General features: G+C 39.2%; 1 protein-coding gene, 1 long non-coding RNA gene and 1 pseudogene across 11 annotated transcripts in view; 2 read left to right on the top strand and 1 right to left on the bottom strand.

Moving 5' to 3' along the window:
• PAM (peptidylglycine alpha-amidating monooxygenase) overlaps positions 1–13,541 on the top strand; it is a 118,067-nt gene extending 104,526 nt beyond the window's left edge. For 2 of the 10 annotated variants that reach the window (XM_039216957.1, XM_039216948.1), the window contains 5 exons: positions 604–703; positions 3,740–3,793; positions 8,991–9,194; positions 12,035–12,088; positions 12,700–13,541. In XM_039216957.1, coding sequence (XP_039072888.1) covers positions 604–703; positions 3,740–3,793; positions 8,991–9,194; positions 12,035–12,088; positions 12,700–12,881 — 594 coding nt within the window. In that variant the 3' untranslated portion in view covers positions 12,882–13,541. Of the gene's footprint in view, positions 1–603; positions 704–3,739; positions 3,794–8,990; positions 9,195–12,031; positions 12,089–12,699 lie in introns of all 10 variants that reach the window. The other 8 variants (XM_039216955.1, XM_039216947.1, XM_039216958.1 and 5 more) reach the window with 6 other exon arrangements.
• LOC120220006 lies at positions 723–12,749 on the bottom strand. The gene is made up of 3 exons (XR_005525437.1): positions 12,668–12,749; positions 10,058–10,205; positions 723–1,125 (listed from the first exon to the last, which is right to left on the bottom strand). It is a non-coding gene; the product is annotated as an uncharacterized LOC120220006 (long non-coding RNA).
• A 5,101-nt stretch (positions 13,542–18,642) lies between the features above and the next one.
• LOC120220004 lies at positions 18,643–21,324 on the top strand (annotated as a pseudogene).
• Positions 21,325–22,499: the final 1,175 nt, after the last annotated feature.

Genomic DNA, 22,499 nt, shown 5'->3' with positions numbered 1-22,499 from the left:
GGCAAATGTGATAGTGATTAAAAGAAAGAAGCATGGAGGCAAAAATAAATATAACTAAATAGGTACCTAATGTAATATCAAGTAAACAAAACTGTAAACACTTAATCTTCATGAGGCGCCTGGGTGGTTCAGTCAGTTAAGCCCCTGACTTCGGTTCAGGTCATGATCTCACAGCTTGTGGGTTCAAGCCCCACATCAGGCTCTGTGCTGACAGCTAGCTCAGAGCCTGGAGCCTGCTTCCAATTCTGTGTCTCCCTCTCTCTCTGACCCTCTCCTGCTCACGCTGCCCCTCTCTCTCTCTCTCTCAGAAATAAATAAGACATTAATTTTTTTTTTTTTTTTAGTTAATCTTATGTTCACTTTTAAAAGACTTGAAAGTCAGTGGTGAGGGTCCCTCGGCATTTCCCGAGGCACAGAACTACGTGTGGCAGTCGGTGCCCGGTGAATGAGTGAATGCTGCTTCTTGGCCTAGGGTTGCTTTGATGGAATTAGAGTTTGTTTGGTTTGATTCATAGGCTTCTTGTTGGTGTGCTTTGCTTTGTTTTCTGCCTTGTCATGAAGAATTAAAGTGTAAGCTCACCACCCTCGTTTTTATTCCGGCAGCACTTTGACATGCCTCATGATATTGCTGCATCAGAAGATGGGACTGTGTATGTGGGAGACGCTCACACCAACACCGTATGGAAGTTCACCCTGAATGAAAGTATGGTTTTTACAGTATTATTGTCCATATTTTCCCTCATCTGTATTGCTTAAAAGTATGTGAAAAAAATATTTGCATTCCCTTCTCTTTTTATTGATAGGAGTAGGAAACTAAAGCATAACCGGCCATTGTTAAAAGAACTGTTTGGTTTCATTTCAGGGATTAAATTAATTTTTAAAAAGTAGAAAAGAGAGAAACACCTTTTTTTTTTTCTTTTCCTGGCAGTTATCCCCTTGTTTCCACAGATACTCCACAGGAAATTCTTGATGCCTGGAGTAATGTCTGTTACACTGAAAGCCAATGTTAATTCCAAGTTAGTTCCACAGGGAGAGGATGGCTTTGGCAAAGCAGAGGGGCTGACTGGCTTCCATGCTGGTATCACTTCCCATGTGGCTCTTCAGTTCTCAGTAGCTGCTGAGCACCTAGGAACACCAGCATCTGTGTCAGACACATAGTATCCCAAGCAGGAAGCACTGCATTTTCCCCATTAGACTTCAGCTTGTTCAGAATACTGAATTGTCTCATGTAACTCAAAATTATTTCGGGGGACAGCAGACTTTCCCTATTAGGATCAAGCCAGGTAGTTTTACGGATTTTCTAAGGGCTATTTGAACATTATTTCTAACTCCTGAAAAGTATACTAACCTAGCCTCTGATATCATAATAAAAAACAAGTTTCCCAATTGAACACGGTCCAGGGGCACCCACGTGGCTCAGTCGGTTGAGCATCGACTCTTGATTTTGGCTCAGGTCGTAATTCCAGGGTCATGGGATTGAGCCCTGCATCAGGCTGCACGCTGAGTGTGAAGCCTGCTTAAGATCTCCTGTCTCCCTCTGTCCCTCTCACTGGCTCACACGCTCTCTCTCAAAAAATAAAATAAAATAAATAAGAGGCAGGGTCGAAGGACCCAAACAATCGGAGATGGTATTAAGGAAAAGAATTAAAGAACTGAAGACAGTAAATTTGAGATGTCAGGAACTGCAACTGGCAACTAGATAGATAATAAGGCCATTTGGAATTAATGAAGGTAAATACCAGTTATAACAACAAAAAGTGAAAATTACAATAAAGAAAAAAAGTAAGTTATAACAAAAAGGAGTAAAATCAAGCATCTAAAAACTTTAATCATTGAGCATACAGATCTTGGAACCCAAGTAAATTTGGTAACTGCTATCTTCAGAATTATCCTTTGAGTAGTTTTTGCTATTTTGTAATAAGTACCCAGTTAGGGTTGAGTGCATCGAGGTGTCTGTGGCCTATTCCACTCCAGCAACAGCCTTACATTCCCCTCACCCATCACCTGCCTCCTCAAAGAGGAGTCAAAACGAGTGGGCAGACAGGAAAGTAAATAGAGAGATGGAGAATTCCCAATTCCAAGACTAAATCCAGGCTTTTCAGAATTAAAAAAATAAATAAATACTTTTCTAGATAGAAAAGACCTCAGAAATCTAAACACTATCCTCATTTTGCAGATAGGAATATGATACTTGAACTCATTAAGATTCTAGTCTGAGGGTCTTTATACCACCCTAGTGGTAGTACTCAACAGAGATACATGTCCAAGTCACATGGTGAGGGCTTTCAAAACACACATGACCAGATCCTACTCAAGATCTAGAGAAAGAAGAGGGTGATAATGTGTATTTTGGAAAGGTTTCCCAAGTGGTTTTGACACATCACTTGGTTGAGAAGCGGTGCAATAAGCATTCAGCTTTGAAAGAGAAAAATCCTCTCTAGAGCCCAGAATGCAACTGAATAATAAATCTCGAAAATAGTACTTTGGGAACAGTAAGACTGCCTTCGGAGGCTAAACAAATGTCTCCTGTCTTTGCATTCTACTATTTTACTAGTGAAATCTATTTATGTAGCTAGAATACTGGTAATCAAACATGGCAGAATTAGTAATCAGTCTATGTCCACATAAAAACAGAACCACTTGATATTTCAGAAATACAGTATCATGAACTCCACAAGGAAAATCTCATTTTAAATACAAACAGCTTAGGGGCGCCCGGGTGGCTTAGTCGGTTAAGCGTCCGACTTTCACTCAGGTCATGATCTCGCGGTTCGTGGGTTCGAGCCCCGCGTCGGGCTCTGTGCTGACTGCCAGCTCGGAGCCTGGAGCCTATTTCAGAGTCTGTGTCTCCCTCTCTCTCTGACCCTCCCCTGCTCACGCTGTCTCTCTCTCTCTCTCCTAGAAATAAATAAAACATTTAAAAAAAAATAAAAAAAATAAATAAATAAATACAAACAGCTTAGAAACACTTCAGCTGTCCCTAGGAGACTGTATCCAAGATTCATGGGCCTGGCACCGAATTAGTGGTTTGTCTTAAAACTCTTATGTAATATGATAATGCACTTGATGAAGTGAGAAAATATTTTCTACTAAGTGAAATTAATGCCAAAATTAAGTTTTCACTCCCTTATGACCCAGCAATAGCACTGCTAGGAATTTACCCAAGGGATACAGAAATGCTGAGGCATAGGAGCACATGTACCCCAATGTTCATAGCAGCACTCTCCACAATAGCTAAAACATGGAAAGAGCCTAAGTGTCCATCAACAGATGAATGGATCAAGAAGATGTGGTTTATCTATACCATGGAATACTACATGGCAATGAGAAACAATGAAATCTGGCCATGTGTAGCAACATGGATGGACCTTGAGGGTGTTATGCTGAGCGAAATAAGTCAGGCAGAGAAGGACAAATACCATATGTTTGCACGTATAGGAGGATTAGGAGGAACTTGACGGAGGAACAAGGGGGAGAAGAAGGGCGGAAATGGTGGGGGAAAGGGAGAGAGGCAAACCATGAGAGACTCTTGAATGCTGACAAAAACTGAGGACTGATGGATGTGGGGGGGAGGGGGGGAGGGGCATGAAGGAGGGCACTTTGGGGATGAGCACTGAGTGTTATGTAGAAACTAATTTGACAATAAACTATTTGTAAAAAAAAAAAAAAAAAAATTAAGTTTTCAATAATTTGTTTGAAGATTCTGATTTTCTTTCTCCTTCACTGTGCTATGTTACAGAAATGGAACATCGATCAGTTAAAAAGGCGGGCATTGAGGTCCAGGAAATCAAAGGTTGGTCATATTCCTCTTAAGAATGTGAAACCCAAGACTATTTGTGCTGAATTCTTTTATGGCCCTTGATTCTACTTTAAAAATTATCAGACTAAAAATATAAATCTGGTAAATCATAACTTCTACTATGTACTGAGCCTTTAAACCTGCATGTTGCCAACTGTTTTCTTTGTTAAATGGAGTGGTAATAATGAGCTCAAATTCACTGATTTCAAGTGATAGAAAGTGATTCTGAACAAGTGGGCCAGAGACATTCAAAGAGGAAAAAAGTAAGTCAGTCACTTTTAGAAGTACATTAACTTCAGACAAGCAGAAAAATACCATCCAGTATCCTGAAAAGTGGGCTGTAATGTAAATGAGTGAAAAAAGTATCTTTGGTGAGTTACTATTATAGGGGCCTGACAAGCTGAGCTGTTCCCTAAGCTCCAATCTTAGCACCATTTGCCCCAAAAATTTACTGAGGGCCATCTATGTATAAGGGACTACAATGGGTTTAAGGGAAATGTAACTGTGCCTGACTTCAAGAGACATATAACCTATAAGGAAAGAGAGGGAAGAAGGGAGAGAGAGTGAGATAGAGAGAGTGAGGTATACATATGCATATATACAAATAAGTATAGCTTTGGTATATACTATCAGGAATGGGATTTATCAGGAATTTAACTACTGGTAAGCAACTATTGGTTTAATTAGAAATCCCAAATTATTTTCTCCCTTTGCTAGGATCAGTTTATATTTGTACATGTTATACTGTCTGCAGGGTTTTGACATGGTCATGTAAAATTAAGAACTCCCTAAAGGGTGCTCCTAATGTCGAAGTGGCAAAGTGATTCCATTATTAGTTGCTTTACAAATGATTCACCTAGATATTCAGACTTAACCCTAGGCTTACTTGCTTTCCTTTCTTATGAAAGCAGGTGAAAAAAGATGCAAAGAAGCAAGAACCAAGAGGGAGTTTAGGGATTTTATATAGGCAGATAAGAGAATATAGCCGGCTCAAGGTTGAAAGGGGTAAGATAATATTATAAAATAAATAAATGGCAAATGTTTGGCATTTGTAGAAATTCAACCCAAGTGACTCTACCGAGTGGCATTCATACCACTGAAGAGTTCCTGAGCCTTTATTTTTCTATGATTGTTACATATAAATTATTGGTGAGTGGTTTTCTTTGGAATAAATTTATTATTATTAATAAAAGCTATCATTTGTGGAACACAATGAGGTATACAAAAATTGCTAAGTTAATTCCTTACACTATGTGTAATTGGTATTATCCCCATGTTACACATGAGGAAACTGAAGATCAGACTTACTACTAAGTGGTAGAGCCAGGGTTTAAACCACAGTTTATTTGCCACTGAAGCCTGTGCTCTTAACCACTATTCCTTTACTACTGAGGAGAGATGAATACCACCAATTCATTTACCATAAATTCTTCCAAGAGCTATAGGTTGGGGGTGCTTGTAGTTTACTCTGAAATCTGTGGGATTTCAAAGTGGCCTCAGGCCTCTTCTGTTTAAATAAATCCCACCCCCACCCCGCCAAAAAAAAAAATCCTATAGTGTTTGGATTGTTGAGAACAGCCCAACCATACTGATCTCTTCTTGCCTGGCCAGTGAAGGATGAACAGCGCTCTCCCCAGGCCATTTCCTCTCTCCTCAGTGCACACCACTGACTGCATTTGGTCAGAAAACCTCCCAGCCTTGTGGCAGAACACAAGAGTGCAATTAGTAAATGTTAAAATATCTTGTCATGATAGTCCTATTTTAATAGGAATGCCCAAACTCAAACATTCAAGTTCAAATGAAATCGGTCTAGTCCTCTTTGGCTCCATATGATTCTCACTAAACCTTTCTTTTTTAAAGATTATTTTCTTATTACACACGGGAGAATAAATCATGCTGAATCTCTAAAAGTTTGTCTTTTTTCAAAATCTGAAAGCTTAATTTAAACCATCCCTTACAAAAGAGAGGGAGAAACAGCATCCCAGATTCAGCTGCGTGTAAATTTCCAAATCTGAGTAACCTCTGACGACCTTCATCCCCACTGTGAATGGTCATATAACTGATGAGTAATAACAGTGTTTCAGAACCAGTGTTGTATTCACAGGGAGTTGCAGAGATAAGAGAATGTGTGATGATAAACTGAGGAAAGGCGTTTTCAAATAAAGTTGCTAAGGATAAAACAGACATCAAAATCATAGCCTTCACCCTCGCTCCCCCAAAAAAAAGATGATGACAATGAATCAGTCTTAATAACATAAAAAGAAATGCTCTAGTGCAGCTAGTGTCTTAGGCCTTATGGAGAACAATACATTAGAGGGGAAACACATTACATTAAAAAATAATAATAAAAAGAAAGGAAAGAGTAATCTCACTGGTGCTATCTGTATTTTTCCTGTTACTTGCTAATATGCCATCTAAAACCCTCAGCCTTCAGTTCTGTCTGTAATAAACTGGGTAATAACTGCTGGACTGCTGTATTAAGAATGTCTCTCCTTTACTGTCTGAGTTATTCCAATTCCCCGTGGCCTCTGGGCTTTTCCTCTTCTCTCAAGGGGAAAGAAACATGTGCATGCTTGTATGTGTGAGCTCACACAGGAATGCACCTAGTCTCCCCTTCTAAACTCAGTGCTTTAAAGAAGGGAAAAACTTCCTATATATCAGCATTTCATAATTATATTTATTTCCAGATATGTCTAGGGATGCCAGAAGAGCTTGTTTGAAGACATTTTTGTTTAAAATGGACTAATCTGGCATCTTACATGATAGAAAAATGTCATATGAGACAGCCCCTCTTCCAGAAGCCCCAGGTTCTGGATAGTATTAGAACTTCTTCACTGTTCCTTCATCAGGGATGCTCCAAATTAAAAAAAATTAATTTTTAATTAAAGAATTTAGGATAAGGAATAAAAGTGGCAGAATTTGAAATTCCTAGAATCTTAAATCATAACTATTTTTTAGACTTTTTACTCCACTTACAAAAGTTCCAGAGAAAGAACAATATTGCTTTTTTTTTGTTTGTTTGTGTTTTGGGACTGGGAAATATAAATTCATCCACTTTCTTTAAGATATAGAGTCTCTTTTAAAATCTAAACGTACTTCAGCAGGCTCCAAAGTTAGAATGTTTGTGTATTTTTAGTAGATGCACTCAGATTACCAGAGGGGGTATGGAAATCAAGAACTTCTGAAGTATAGTGTGTGTACCTTAGTGAGGTCATTACCTCAGTCTCAGCATACTCTCAGTGAATGCTATACTGATTCTGTTAGTCTGTCACCTACTTCACAGTTCCTGTTTCCTTTTACTGGAGCCCAATCCTAGGTCTGTTCTTTATATAAAGGAACTAGATATGAGCTGGTACAGCCATTGTCTTTGCTCCCAGTAAACCCACCAAATGACAGAAAATGCTATGTAATTAGTCTGGTTATAGTCATTATCAAATAGAAACAAATCCTTCTTTCAAGGCAACAAATTCTCGGCTACCAATGTGTACCTTTAGTCTGGTTTTTAACCCTGTCTTATATTTATTGTTATTTTCCTGCTTAAATACAGAAGGAATTTAAGTAAAACAGAACAACTTGCCTATCTTTTCTATAGTAATGAAGAAAAAGAAGTAACAGTGATCAGGAAGAGTAAGAATCACAGTTATCTTCCTCTTGGAAACTGAGATCTAGACAGATTAAATGTGAGCCATCTAGATCTACAAACCAATCCCTTTCCTTCTCTCCTGCTGAAGTTTCAAAAGCCACTCCAGTGGACAAAGGAAGAGAAATAATGGTTACCCATTAACCATAGTACAGAGAAGGAAATGAAGACTATGAGGCCATCTGTAAAATGGTGACACTAGTACTGCCTACTCATAGGCTTGGTGTAGTGATTCAGTGAGAACATTGCCTGAAACAGTACAAGCGCTTAGTAGGCCTCACTGAGATCATGAAAGAGGCTGGCTCAGAACACTGAAGCCAAAAAGCGGAGACCTGCCATTTGTGTGTATCATAAATGGTGTCTACAATGTCTTAAGTAATTTGAGAAATGCTTCCTTGGAGAAGTGTCCAGCAAGCTACTAAGTTTGTGAACACATAGTAAACATTAACCAAAGATTTTCCTGATTGTGTTGAACCAGCTATTCCTGTCATTTTGCCAAAATTTCCATGAGGCCATATGATTCACTCTGCATTACACCAAGAACTGAAGTTTCAGAAACGTTGTGAGCATTTTGGCAAAGATGATAGTAACTTCTAGACTTTGCACACTAGGGTTTTTGTCCAAGTACACATATGTGCTTCTGGAGGACAGGAATGTTGCAAGGCTCAACCTCATTTTCAAGTCAGTAATTGTTAAGATCCCTGAAGCAGTTTATATGGTTCAGTTGCATCAGTTCCCAAACAGTATTTTCGGCCTGATACCTACCCAGTACCAGTCAATATCAGAAAAGTTATTCTATAGGTTCTATAGACTATAGAATAAGTTCTATAAGTTATTTTCATCAAATACAAAATCATACACAGTGCTTCTCTGTACACTTACAGCTTGCTAGGAACTGTAGAAAAGAAACTGAAAAGGGCACAGTTCTTTTTCCAGTTTGAAATCCTAGAATATGTGTAACTGTGCATATGATGTACCAATAACTCATTGAACATTAACGAGATTCATAAACTAAAGATACAAGGAAACATACTAAAAAACACCTTCTCTATGTCAAACATTCACACTCAACAATTTTTTGAAGGTGTTATTTTGTTTATCATCACTGTTCTACAGATGAGGTTACTAAGGCCCAGATTACTTAAGTAACTTGCCCAAAGTTACACATCTAATTTATATAGGAGAACTGGGATTTCAGCCCAGATTCATTTGACTCTAGTATGCACACCAATTCTTTGCCCTGCACCATGCTGCCTATTAATTTTATTGGAAAAAATGCAAAAGGAGGATATTTGTTTTGTGGAATTATGGGGAATAAAGGGCAAGATCAAAGAAAACCAATTTAAAAGTACAAAATCATTGGGTGGAAATGAACTAATCACAATACCTGCTGCCAGCTTAGTAGATTCAGATATTGAAATATGAACCCCACATGCACAGAACTCAACAAGTTCTTTATGAGCAGTTGTTGATTTGACTGGGTTGGGGTGGGTGGTTGGGTTTTGGACTCTTTGGGTCAGTTGAATATTGTGAACTCTTTTTTCCCTGAAGAATCCGAGGCAGTTGTTGAAAACAAAATGGAGAACAAACCCGCCTCCACAGAGTTGCAGAAGATGCAAGAGAAACAGAAACTGATCAAAGAGCCGGGCTTGGGAGTGCCCATTGTTCTCATTACAACCCTGCTGGTCATTCCGGTGGTTGTCCTGCTGGCCATTGCCTTATTTATTCGGTGGAAAAAATCAAAGGCCTTTGGAGGCAAGTAAAATGAGCCCCCTGAACTTGGAAACTACCTTTGAAAGAGTGTTTGGCCTGAGTATCTTCAAAGTTTGTGATTTTTTTCAGTGTTTTTTTCCAAGTGCTCTCTGCCTTTTTGGATGTTACTGTTTATGTTCCAAATATTGTCTATACTTAGTATCACTGTAGAAGAAGTGTCAGAAGCCTCAGAAATTTAGATAGTTAGATTAAAATATAACTTTGAATACAGCCTGTTAGCAATTGGCATAAGTCCAGTTAATGTCTCCATATGAAACTGTGTAGATACACACACACATACATTAGCTCAGGAAGGAGGAGACCTTGCTTTTAGAAAGAAGCCCAGGTCTCAAAATACCTGGGTCCATTATGTGGATGTTATGTTTTCCCCTCTTAGTCCTGGCTTTAGCTCCTAGCTACATGACCTTGGGCAAGTTACTTAGTCACTCCAAGCCACAGTTTCCTCATCTATAAAGTAGGGATACAATACTCACATGGCTGTGTGAAGATTCAAGGAAATGATAAACATAAAGCATTTATCACAGTTTCTGCCACCTAGTAAGTGCTCAATTAATTCCACTGATTGTGAAACAGTCATTGGTAATAAAGTAATAAAAGTCATAAGAAGTCATGAAAGATCCTTGTCTTAAACCTCAACTTTCTCAGGAAATCACCTATTCCTACAGTAGATCATTGGGTAGCTTTTAAATAGTCATAATTTGGGCCATCAGCCTGCCTTTACCAAACCAGGCAGAGTCCAGTGCTGGAATCAGTATGTTATCAGATCATTATCATAGTGTAGGAACAGGAGCTGTGTTTGTTCCTTTCAGGACATTCAGATAAATAATCCAACCCAGGATTCTCACCTCGCAGGAGCAGTCCCTTGGCTGGCTTCCCAGGTCCTAAGGCAAGAGTCTACAACTGTGTCTGGGAAGGAGTCCGTGGGCCAGGGTGGGAGGGAGCATTTGACCAAAGCGACCATGGCAGGGATTCAGTGCTGCCCAAGGCACAGCCCTGACACAGAAATGCACACAGAAACAAAAAACAGAGGATTCCATTTAATTAGTTGTGAAAGGGAATTTTTCTAGGACTTTGGTTTGTTTTCATCTGCAATTGATAAAGCTCTCAAAAATAGTTAACTCTTCAATAAAGATCTTCTTCTGAGCCCCTGTTATGGGTACGGAACTGTGGTAAACAGGAGCAAAGATGAACACAGTGGTTGTCTGCATGGAGGTAGATGGAAGCTTCAAAGGAACAAGAATCTTACACGTTACTTGTTTACTTATGTATCCTCAGCACAAGTCACAGCTCCTGGCACTAGGGGTTCGATAAATAGTTGTTGGGGAAATGACTGAATAAATAAGTGGAGCTCAGAGAATAGATGACACATAAAAAAGAGAGGACTCCATATAAAGCTACCAATAGAGGATGGTAAGTGCAGTGATACATACACAGGGTATCAGCAATACAAGGGGCCTGGGACCAGGCAGTAGGAATGGTGGTAATCAACCCACTCTGAAAGAGGGAGTAGCTGGGGACTTATGAAGGTTTGGTCCCTCCTGTTCGCTGATAATCACATGCAACACGGCACTGTTACAGAATACTGAGTATACAGGAGTGTGTTGGGAAGGCAGAGACCTAAGTCAGACTATATGAAATTACCATTATTCAATCATGGTTTATTTAGAAATATTCCAGTTTTATATGGTTCCATATAATACATTTAATTCTAAAAGTGGATCAGCCTCTCACCTTTTTTTCAGTATTTGTTCTAGCTAGAGCTTGTCCATTAATGAATTTTAGTAACCCTCATAAAAGACCTTCCATTTATTCAACACATACTTATCACATGTCAGCTGCACATCAGAGATTGTAGTCGGCACAGGGGATACAAAGCCAGCTAAGGGCTGTCCTGCATCCTTATAGAACTTACAGCCTAACTGGTTGGCTTTCTAACAGTCTAAATCAGATTCTTCCCTTCTTGCCTGTTTTTTTCCACACCCACTCTTCTACCTTTCCTGTGCCATCTGCTTGCTAGCTTTTTCCTTGAGGCTGCCTCTACTCCTGGTTAGAGACTTCATGGGAGAACCCCAAGCCACACTTCCCTTGGGGGAATAGCCCTTAGGGAAAGCCAGGACGAAAAATGCAGACAGATACAGAGCAAAGGGAAAAATAAGTCCATTGGGAGTTCTGCCTCCCGATAAAGAAAGTCCATCCTTCAGGGAGATGGGAAGCTCCATGGGAAAATTTGGGTCACTTTTATGACTGAAATTATTCAGTGTTTCAGGTCCTTGCCTTCAGTTAAGTCTTATACAAAGAAGAAATGATGTACAAGAACCCAAGGCTTTCTCAAGCAGGACGTGTACTGTGCTTAACAGAAAGACTAAAACCTAAGACAGAACTCCTAAATTATAATAACCAAAGCTTCCCAAGTTATTACAAATTCTTGGTAATTTAATTTTGTCCTAATAAAAATAACATATATATTGAGCATTTACTGTGTATCTACCAGGCACTGTTATAAACACATCATATGCAGCATCCCATCTAAACCTTGCAGATGGGTAGGGATTGTCATTGATCCCTCTTTTCTCCAATGAGGAAACTGAGGCTCAGAGAAGTAATTTACTGAGACTGCAGAGCACCAAAGTCAAAGCCAGCTCTGGCCCTCAGATACATCATAATAATGTATTGCCTTTTTTTCCCCCTTAGAATTGCTTACAGACAAGACTCAGGCCTTGTTTTTAATCATTTATGAATCCTAGATTCTGTATTGAAAGTTGAGTCCATGGTTGAGGAGGGTGATTGGGACTCATTTTGAAATGTGCGTCTTTTTCTAGCAGATTCTGAACACAAACTTGAGGCAAGTTCAGGAAGAGTGCTTGGAAGACTCAGAGGTATGCCTGTGACCTTTCAGAATCCTTCACATGTGGCTCAAAGTCAACAAGCTCATGTTCTTACAGAGCAGGGAGATACTTCCTATTTTCCCTCTGAAAAGTAAACTCCTCACGTGCAGTACAGCAACGTTAAGTGCAGAATGCAAACCGTATAAACTAAACCGAAGTATGGGGTTCTGGCAGCACATTTCTCAGTTTCGTTTTTTCTACCTTGGCCTTTCTATATTATCTAATTCTCTTCCCTTGCCTTTCATCTGGCTTCATTTGTCTTCAGTACATTTTCTGTCACTCCTGCCAGCATGTCATTGCTTGTTATAGTGCAGATGACCTTTTCATATAGTCATTGAAATGAAGAGCTCCTCGAGGGAAGCCAGTTCCAGAGAGCCTGGAAAAAGCAGGAGCTGAGAAATGAATCTGAAATAATCCTACAGAAACACCTAAATCTGTACAAGTAATATCTTCCTGACTCTGTAGGTTAAGTATCTGTCACTTCTGTTGCTGTTGTTATTTCCCATCCCAACTTGTGTTTACCACTTAAAAATTTACAAGTACACCAAGAATCTTTTGTGCAAACTTTACCTTGGTTCTGTGTCACTGTGTGCTTACTCCAGGAAAGGGAAGTGGAGGCTTAAACCTCGGAAATTTCTTTGCAAGCCGGAAAGGCTACAGCCGGAAAGGGTTTGACCGCCTTAGCACCGAGGGAAGTGACCTAGAGAAAGAGGAGGATGATGGAAGTGAATCGGAAGAGGAGTATTCAGCACCTCTGCCTGCGCCCTCACCTTCTTCCTCATGAAGACTGGGATTTGATTTAGGTTGATGGGATTTTCCAAGAATGCCCGATTCCTTTCCCTTTAGCACGTTTAGAGTTTTGCATATTTAATTGTAAACTGTACTAGTCTATGTGGGACTGTACACATTTTATTTCCTTTGTTTTGATTTAGTTGGCTTCTATTTCTAGTTGAGGAGTTTCCTAAAAGTTCATAGCAGTGCCACTGTCTTTATATGAACATAGCCTAGAGGAACGGTCCTCTTCTTCCATCACACTACTAATTTAATGATGGAAGCTTTGCTCATTTACATTTTCGAGACTTTTTCTGTAGATGTAAATAACCCCATTCTCTGCTTGAACACAGTATTTTCCCAATAGCACTTCCATATGCCTGTGTCTGTCTTTGGTGCCTTTCCTGTTCAGCATTCTCAGCCTGTGGCAGTAAAGAGAAACTTTGTGCTACATGAGGACAAAGCTGCTAAATCTCCTTCTATTTTTTTAAAATCACTAACATTATATTGCAACGAAGGAAAGAAAAAAAAGTCTCTATTTAAATTTGTTTTTTAATTTTCTTCTTCAGTTGGTGTGTTTTGGGGATGTCTTATTTTTAGATGGTTACACTGTTAGAACACTATTTTCAGAATCTGAATGTAATTTGTGTAATAAAGTGTTTTCAGAGCATTAGCTGTCAGAGTGTATTTTGCAATTTTTGCGTATTTGCAGGGTTCTGTATACAACTTTTGTAATAATTACACAAACCACGGTTATAGTGAAACCTACCCAGTGTCTTCAGCAGAAAGAAATTTGTATTGAATTAATCTGAAGATGGTATTTTGTTATGTAGCTGATACAAATTAAAAACCAGCATCAGAGTTTACATACATGTGTAAAAACAGGCTCTCTCTTAAAATACAAAGAGGATTTTTGCCTGCCTATCAATCAGGAGGTAAATAATTTAATAAAAGGCGATCTAGCTAAGAGGAAACGTCTCAAATTACATATGCAAATATATCCATCAGTATAGGCTACTACTAATAGTTTTCTTTTTAAAGAATAATTTCACTTCAATGCCATGTATTCATGGGAATATTCAGCTCTTACAGTGACTATGAATTACTTTTTTAACATCTTTCTCATAATTCATCAATGCAGTTTAGAAAGAACATGATCACTTTCCTTTGTATAATCACACTCTAGATCCCTTTCTTCAAAATGCCTATATTGCAATCCAGGCATCTTAGTAGTGGAATATTAGACATCTAATTGACTCATGAAAATAATACAGAGTGCTTCGCAAAAAAGTATATTAATTAGAATGTCTTCCAGCTATGTTATTTTTAAAAATCTAACATAACCTAGATTTTTTTCTTTTCATACTTACACCAAAGAGGATCTGATTGAAAGATTTGTTACTTCCCATATAGTCACCTTCCTGATACAACTTAATTTGGGCATCCTCCTCAAATAGAAGCTTTTTTTTTTATTCTTATGATCTTCATTCTCAAATAAGGAATATACTTTCCTCCCTTTGCCCACTCCTTTATGCCCCTTCCAGTGCATCAGTGGTAAACATGTAAATGTAGAATGATGACACTATTCTGAGGTATATGTGCCTGTTCACAGTGTCTTACATATTTTTATTTCAACATCAGAATATGTCCAGTACCCCAATGACACGTTTTATAGGTTGACTTTGATGCTATTCAGGTTTGAGGAAATTAGTTGCCTTGCATTAAGGTCATCTTTTGTGGTGCAATATTTGATTATCAGCTCCATTAGTTACTTTTTAAAATGTTACCTACATCTAATCTTATTCCTAAACAGTTTACAATGACTCAATGGATGCAAAAAATAAAATAAAAATGATAAATGATAAGGAGGTGAGAAAGAAAGATGGAGAACAAAGACAAAAATGGAAAAATTAATACAAGAGTAATTCCTATTACACCTGTTCAGGCCCAGAGGTTGGCTCTAAGTTTTCTAGCAGCTCATTAAATAAAACGTGATTAGTTACATAATTCATAAATCCATTAAACATTTAGAATTCCTAATTATAAGGCCAGAAAAACTTGCTCCCAAGTATCTTCTGAAAGACGACAGCAAGATGTGTAATTAAAGTCTTCAATAATATTCATGGAATAGACAAACACATTTTGGAGGTCTGTTCTTGCATATATCCCTCAATATAGCATGTGGCATTTCATGCCTCATATAAGCAAATGGCATTATAAAGAAGATACAGAAAAAGAAAATCTGCTGGGACATTATAATCCTGTCCTAGTACACTACCCTTATTCTATTAAGGGGCTTAATTAAAGATGGTAAACTATGGTAGACAATGAATGAACTCCATTGCCTTCAAGCAATCTCTCCACTATTGTACTTAGCTGAACTTCATTCACTGGGACACTAGAGAATGCACTGCCTGGGAAGTGCCTCAAGAAGTGGATCCCATCCCTGGCTTCACAGAAGAATCCTCTGGCGAATTTAAGAAAAAAAAGTCACTCTTTCCAGAGATCCTGACTTAGTTGACTTACAGTAGGACATTGATATAGGTCATGTTTTTTAGTATCTCTAGGTAATTCTAATACGCATCCACAGTTGAAAACCATTGTTTTTGAGAACTATTCTACTTTGCAAATTACTACAAGTCAATAGCTATATTTTCACCTAAGTTATAGCTTACAGATGTTTGAAGAGAGAAAATGGGGTCTGAGGTATTTTGCTTTGACCATTAGTACCAAGATCTGAATATCTTAATTGTTCAGTGTTTAATTGGATAATTAAAATAGGTATAACTGACATATTAAAAAGGCAAAGAGAAACAGTGGGGCTTTGATTTTTTTTTTTTTTTTTACATTAAATTATCCAAAGACTATTGTTTGGGGGAGATAAAAGAACAGCTTTGTCACTCACTGATTTGGTCCTGCACTATCATCTGCATAAAATCTTTTGTTCTAAGCTTTCTTATTATAATTTTTTTAATATCTTAACTTTTTCATTTTATTTTGAGAGAGAGCATGCATGAGCAAGGGAGGAGGAGAGAGTAGGAGAGAGAATCCCAAGCAGGCTCTGCACTGTCAGCATGAAGCCCTACAAGGGGCTCAAACTTACGAACCATGAGATCATGACCTGGGCTGAAACCAAGAGCTGGATGCTTAACCAACTGAGCCACACAGGTACACCATCTTCCTAGTTTATTAAATCAGTATATCCTTTTTCAAAATTCCCATGTATCTTTGAACTCTCACTGAACTGTTATGTTATATAAATTGAGTATTTAAGTAGCTGAATGATAAGGGAAGCCATAGACTTGGTTTTAGGGCTTATTCCCCAGACTGTCACCTACCTAGTAGCTCAAAGTCGATGTCAAAATTGATGTAGCCTAAGCAATACTCCTCAGACTTCAGCAATTCTAAGTATCAACTGGGGCTACTTATTGTAAGAGGACTGACTCTTGATCCCATTCCCAGAGTTTCTGACTCACTACATTGAGTAAGGCCTAGATCTCTGCATTTTTAAAAGATGTTTATTTATTTTGAGAGAGAAAGCGCATGTGAGTGTGGGAGAGGCGGAGAGAGAGAGAGAGAAAGAGAGAGAGGAGACAGAGAATCCCAAGGAGGCTCCGCTCTATCAGCATGGACAAGGAAGTGGGGCTTGATCTCATGAACCATGACATGAGATCATGACCTGAGCCAAAATCAAAGCTTAACTTAGTGAGCCACCCAGGCACCTCAAATCTCTGCATTTTTAAGAAGTACCCCTGGTGATTTGGATCAAGGTGTTTTATGGACCATCTACAGGAAATATGGTCCTACAGAGATTAGCTAAGTCTTAAAACAAATTATTAGGCACACAAAGCCATTTTTCTCAAATATGTGTTTCCAAAGAGCAAATGGCCCAAGCCAACTCTCCTTATCACCCTCTCTCCAAGGAGAAGCCACATTTGACTTCTCTCTCAAATGGCCATGCCCTTACTATCCTTTCAGCTTCTAGACATTTTTTCCTGATGCCTGCACAGATTTCCCCTATCAAACTCTTAGATCATTGAGTAATAAATAATTAAGAAAGAAATTTTTTGGCTCATTGTCTCGTAAAAGAGGATCTAGGGACACAAAAAAATAACATCAGATCTGTCTCTCTCTCTCTCCCCCCTGCAGCTGTTTTCCTTTGAATTGGTTTCATATTCTAGAATGTTCTTTCTATGTGATATGAAAGATAGCTCTGGTAAGTGTCTGAAAATTTGACAGAGCCTCCCCTATGTTCCCCATCTCTATATCAACGCCCCCCCCAAAAGGATTCAGGAACACAGTAACACTCGTGTTTTCTTCTTCAGAAATGACAGAAGATTTACAAAGATATATCCATCAGTCCTTACAGTGCACTCTTTTAGGAGTGAGGAAAGTTTTTCTTGGTCCTTCTATGGCCATGGTCATTTCTGAGCCATTCCTTAGCAAAGGGAATAAGATTATTTTTATACCATTCAGGCCCATGCGTGAAGCTTGATGCGATGAACTTTCCCTAAGTCCCATGGCTCCAAAAGAAAAGTGCTAGACATTGAAACAAAATTCAGACAGGAAAGAGAGATAAAAGAAAATGGTTGCTAAGGAGGCAAGCAACAATTCACTACAGGCTAGCTGTAATCTAAATTTAGAGAATAAAATTCATTTATCAATAGATACCTGCTAAGCTCCCAAAACCTCAAATAGCTCACAATGTTAAGGGGGGAAAATGCATAAAATCATTTTATTAAACTCAATGATTTAAGTAGAGCAACATAACTGACAAAGTTTGTAGTCAGGGACTATACAAGGTATTTGTTAGGGGCACCTAGGTGTCTCAGTTGGTTAAGCACCTACTTTGGTTCAGGTCATGATCTCATGGTTTGTGAGTTGAAGCCTCGTGTCGGGCTCTGTGCCGACAGCTCAAACCCTGGATCCTGCTTCAGATTCTGTGTCTCCCTCTCTCTACCCCTCCCCCACTCACATTTTCTCTCTCTCTCTCTCTCTCTCTGTCAAAAACAAAAGAAACATTTAAAAAATTTTTAAAGGTATATATTAATACTCAAAAAAGCATTTAATTAAAAGAAATTAAATGGAAGCTGTTGGTAGGCAAAAACACTGCATATGTCTTCAATAACTAATTCATTTTTTAATCACCTTAGGGCTTCTCTAAAAATCAAATATTGCATAGTTTGTTCAATATGTAGTTGATACTCTTCTAAAAAGAATGTAATTGCAGAGTACCAACAAGTATCTAATAAAAATTCCAAAAGCAAAAGCTGTGGGTGATAGTAGAAAGTATGTTCTGAAACAAGGGATGCAAAATATTGCATTGGTCCCAAAGCTCCTGGGCTGAAAAGAGCCTGAATTACAGATCAGAGTTTAAAAAACATTTTAGTGTCATTTTCACATTTGTATATGACAACATTTAAATTCTAAATCATGCTAGTTTTCTTAAAATATCTAGTGTACCCCTTTCATTATTTAGATAGATTAGAATAGATATATGCATTCTAATCAAATAAATAGATGATAGGTCCATTAGTGACTGATTGATAGACTGACAGTCATAGCAGGAAGGAGTGAAAGAGGGACAGAGGGAGAGATGAAGGTGACATCCACATAAATAGATTTCTCATCAGGAGTTCTTCAGAGTTGTTATTACCAATGCAGTGAATGGCTGACATCTGGTGGTAAAACAGTGAAAATTTGCATAGGTTTTTGCACTCATAAAAGAGGGGCTACTCAGTGAATGATGGCTGTGTCTACAAGAACAACTTAAAATGCTACTAGTCATCCAGTTTTTATGTTTACATCATGCCAGACATCCAGGTATTCGAAAGGATCTGGAACGTCAGGTGTCACATATCCTGACAGTATCCATGTCCCCTCTGCCAGTGCAGTTACCAGAGAACAGAAAACCTCGAATTTATTTGGCTATTTTTTTTTCAACGTGAGCACTTAAGGAGGCAACAATAAACATATATAATGTCTTTCAAAATCATTTTCTCAATTTTAAGAAATAAGAGAAAATTAAAAATTTGGTTCATAAAAGTAAAAAAAGTCGGGGGCTTGGTACTAATCCCTGGGAAAGAAGATACAGTCAGTAATTATGCCAAAGGCCATGATATTGGCAAGATTACTGACCTAGACTTGATCTGAAAACTGGCAGATCTGTGCACAGGGCTATGGGACTTGCTCATCTTCCACAGCTTCAGGGGCGGCACCAGTTCTGGGTTTGTGCCTCTGCTCATGGAACGGCTCTTGGTGGTATATGGCAAGAAGTCCAGACTCAAAGTTGCCAGTCCCCCAGGTTTCCACAGCCATGGTGGAGCTCTATAATTCCTTCCTGATCACCCACCTGACCCTGGATAATTCTCACTGTGCTTTCATGGTCAATGAGGAAGCCATCTGTGACATATGTCAACACAACCCAGATACCAAACGGCCCATATATACCAATCTCAGTCATCTGATTGGGCAGATTGTATCCACCATCACTACCTCAGCAATGTGACAGTACCCTGAATGTGAATTTGACAGAATTCCCAACGAAGCTGGTCCCGTACCCCCAAATACACTTTCCACTGGCTACCAACTCCCAGGCATCTCAGCTAAGAAGGCCTATGATGAGCAGCTGTCTGTGGCCAAGATCACCAGTGCCTGCAAGCCACCCAATCAGATGGCCAAGTATGGCCCTTGCCACAGCAAGTACATGGTCTGTAGCATGCACTTGGGACACGGTCCCAAAAGACGTCAACACAGCCATCACCAGCATCAGGATGAAGTGCACCATCCAGTTTGTGGATGTTGCCCAACGAGATTTAAAGTGGGCATCAACTACCAGCCCCCCAACTGTCATCCCCAAGGGAAACCTGGTCAAAGTGCAACAGACTATGTACATCCTGTGCAACACCACTGCCATGGCTGAGGTCTGGGCCTGCTGGAACCATAAGTAAGATCTCATGTAAGCAAAGTGAACATGGGAGAAGGCATGTAAGATGGAGAGTTCTCTGAGGCCCTGGAGAACCTGGCAGCTCTGGAGAAAGATGAAGAAGGAGTAGGCATGGATTCTGTGGAGGAACAGGCCAAAAAAGGGGAAGATACTAGAGTGCATCTGGCAGGTTATTTCTCTCAGGTGGCTTTCTCCTGCCAGTCATCAGCATGGGGTTTCAAGTTGTTTACATTTAAAGTTTCTGCATTAAATGAATAAAATCATAACTCTATAAATACTAAAAATGATTGAATTTTCACTTAAAATGAGTGAATTTTATGGTATGTTAATTTTCCACACACACACACACAATCATATTCAAACCCAGTAAACTACATGCACCCTCAAAGCCTGAAACCTCCCAATCACAGGTGGACCATGGAGAAATGCCTCCATGTCTTCCAAAGCTGCATCACAGCTCCTTAAAATACTGAATCATTGGGGCGCCTGGGTGGCTTAGTCGGTTAAGCGTCCGACTTTCGCTTAGGTCATGTACTCGTGGTTCGTGGGTTCGAGCCCCGCGTCGGGCTCTGTGCTGACTGCCAGCTCAGAGCCTGGAGCCTGTTTCAGTCTGTGACTCCCTCTCTCTCTGACCCTCCCCTGCTCACGCTCTCTCTCTCTCTCTCCTAGAAATAAATAAAACATTTTAAAAAAAAATATTGAATCATTCCTACCCCTACCAAGGGCCTCACTAAGCAATTCCCTAGCTTCTCCCTTGTGAAAATGCCCTATAGATGTCCTGCTTAGGCCAGTGCTATACCCTTCCCCAAGGTGTCCTGCACCATAGCCTTCCTTGCTTAGGGAGAGGCCCACCAGATACAGGAGCGTTTCTGTTGCATGTAGAAGTCTGTGCCCCAAAGCAGAATTTCTCTACCTGGTGTCGTCCTCTTGCTGTACACCCCCATTCCACCATCAGGTAGAACTATTGCCTACTTTAGATTCCTCAGCTCAGGGAGCCTCTGTCTGTGAGATTCAACACCTAAAAGATAGAGGGCCTTCCAGTAGGGAGAGATGTGAAGCTAGCTATGGAAAGAGCTGGATATGTGTGGGAGGAGAACAGAAAACATTCAGCTTTCTGCTCCTTCACTACCTTCAGTCAGTGCCCATTCCATCTTCCCTACTCACATATGACCAGTCCTTCATCACAGTCGGAATAAAACTCTTTACCACTGGAGCCAAACACAGCTTCCTCCTCTGAGTGAACTGAAATGTCATATTGCTTCAGTAAAGCCCTATATCCCAATGACCTTGGCAATCTAGGTAATCATAGTATATAAAATTATATATTATGCTAAGACTTTTAGGTTCTATTATGTCCTGATGAGAATTCAAAGATTTAGAATTAAAGGCTAATAACTTCAAGTTTGTGAGGTAGGATAGACTTTCCTTAGAATTTCTGATACTTTTTCTGGGGAAAAAATTTCTCTTTCCAGTTTTCCAATTGAAATTTGAGGTAAAAATAGGGAAGTGATATTATTTGTAAATTACACTGGATTGTAAATTCCTCAGCAAAGACAGGGTACTATATGATTGCAAAATAATGTTACTGCAGAGACCAATGCTCTGTCTCATTCAGTTTGTACTGGCAGATGAGAATGAGATTTTTGAGAACTTGCAAGCTTTATTTGCAATCCCTTAAATGTGGTGTTATCATCGGCTATATCCATCAAAAGGGGGAAGGGGGCCAAATGCTCTGCTGCCATCATTCAAAAAACGAGAAAACTTGCTTGAGCATCTGTTTGATCTGCCAGATACTATAAATAATGCCACAGAGTATGTACAATCAGTCACCAGATGCTTTGGATCACTGCCTCGGCAATGATTAACAAGAAATGTGGCAGGTCAACGCCAAGTGCAGATCTCTGTAGCAAAGAGAATGTCTTGGCTTCTCCAAAGGGACACATATTAATTAAAGTTTTATTCTGGAGAGTTCAGAGCTGCGCATAAACGAATGCTAAATTCTTATCCCCTGGATTCCAGACTCTTATCCAAGTATCTACACAACAGATCTACTTCAATGTATAATAAGCATCTCAAACTCAACACGTTCAAACTGAACTTCTCTTTTCTTTCCCAAGTCTGTTCTGCCTAGTCTTCCTCATCTCAGTGGCAACTCCATCTTTCCAGTTATTCAAACCTAAAAAATTTAGGGTCATCATAGATTACTCTCTTTCTCTAAACACCTACATCCAGTGTCAGTCAATCCTGTTTACCTTCAAAATACAACAGATACCAACCATTTGTCACTACCTCCATTACTACCAGTGCCATCATCTCTCTCACCTCAATTACTTCAACAGCTCAAACCGGTCTTCCATTGCCCTTTCTCTGTCCATTCTTAATCCCGCTTCCGGAGTAATTATCTAAAAAAGTAATAAGAATTCAGATATGTCACTTTTCTCAAATACTTTCAGTGAATTCCCATATTATTTAGAGTAAAAATAAAGTCGATATAAGGCCTAAAACAATTTTTTCTACCCCCTTGCCTCTATGATCTTCTGTTATACTCCCTACTACTCTGTTCTAGGTCTCCTGGCCCCCATATTATTCCTCAAAACAACAGACACAGAAACACTGCAGCATTTTTTTACTTGCTATTCCTTGTCTCTGGAGTGCTCTTCCCCCAGGTAAACACATAACTCCTTT

This window comes from Hyaena hyaena, unplaced genomic scaffold (assembly GCF_003009895.1).
Source record: "Hyaena hyaena isolate Hyena2069 unplaced genomic scaffold, ASM300989v1 scaffold_661, whole genome shotgun sequence".
NCBI lineage: Eukaryota > Metazoa > Chordata > Mammalia > Carnivora > Hyaenidae > Hyaena > Hyaena hyaena.
Note: the sequence above shows the minus strand (reverse complement) of the source record. Positions and strands in the feature narration are given on the sequence as shown.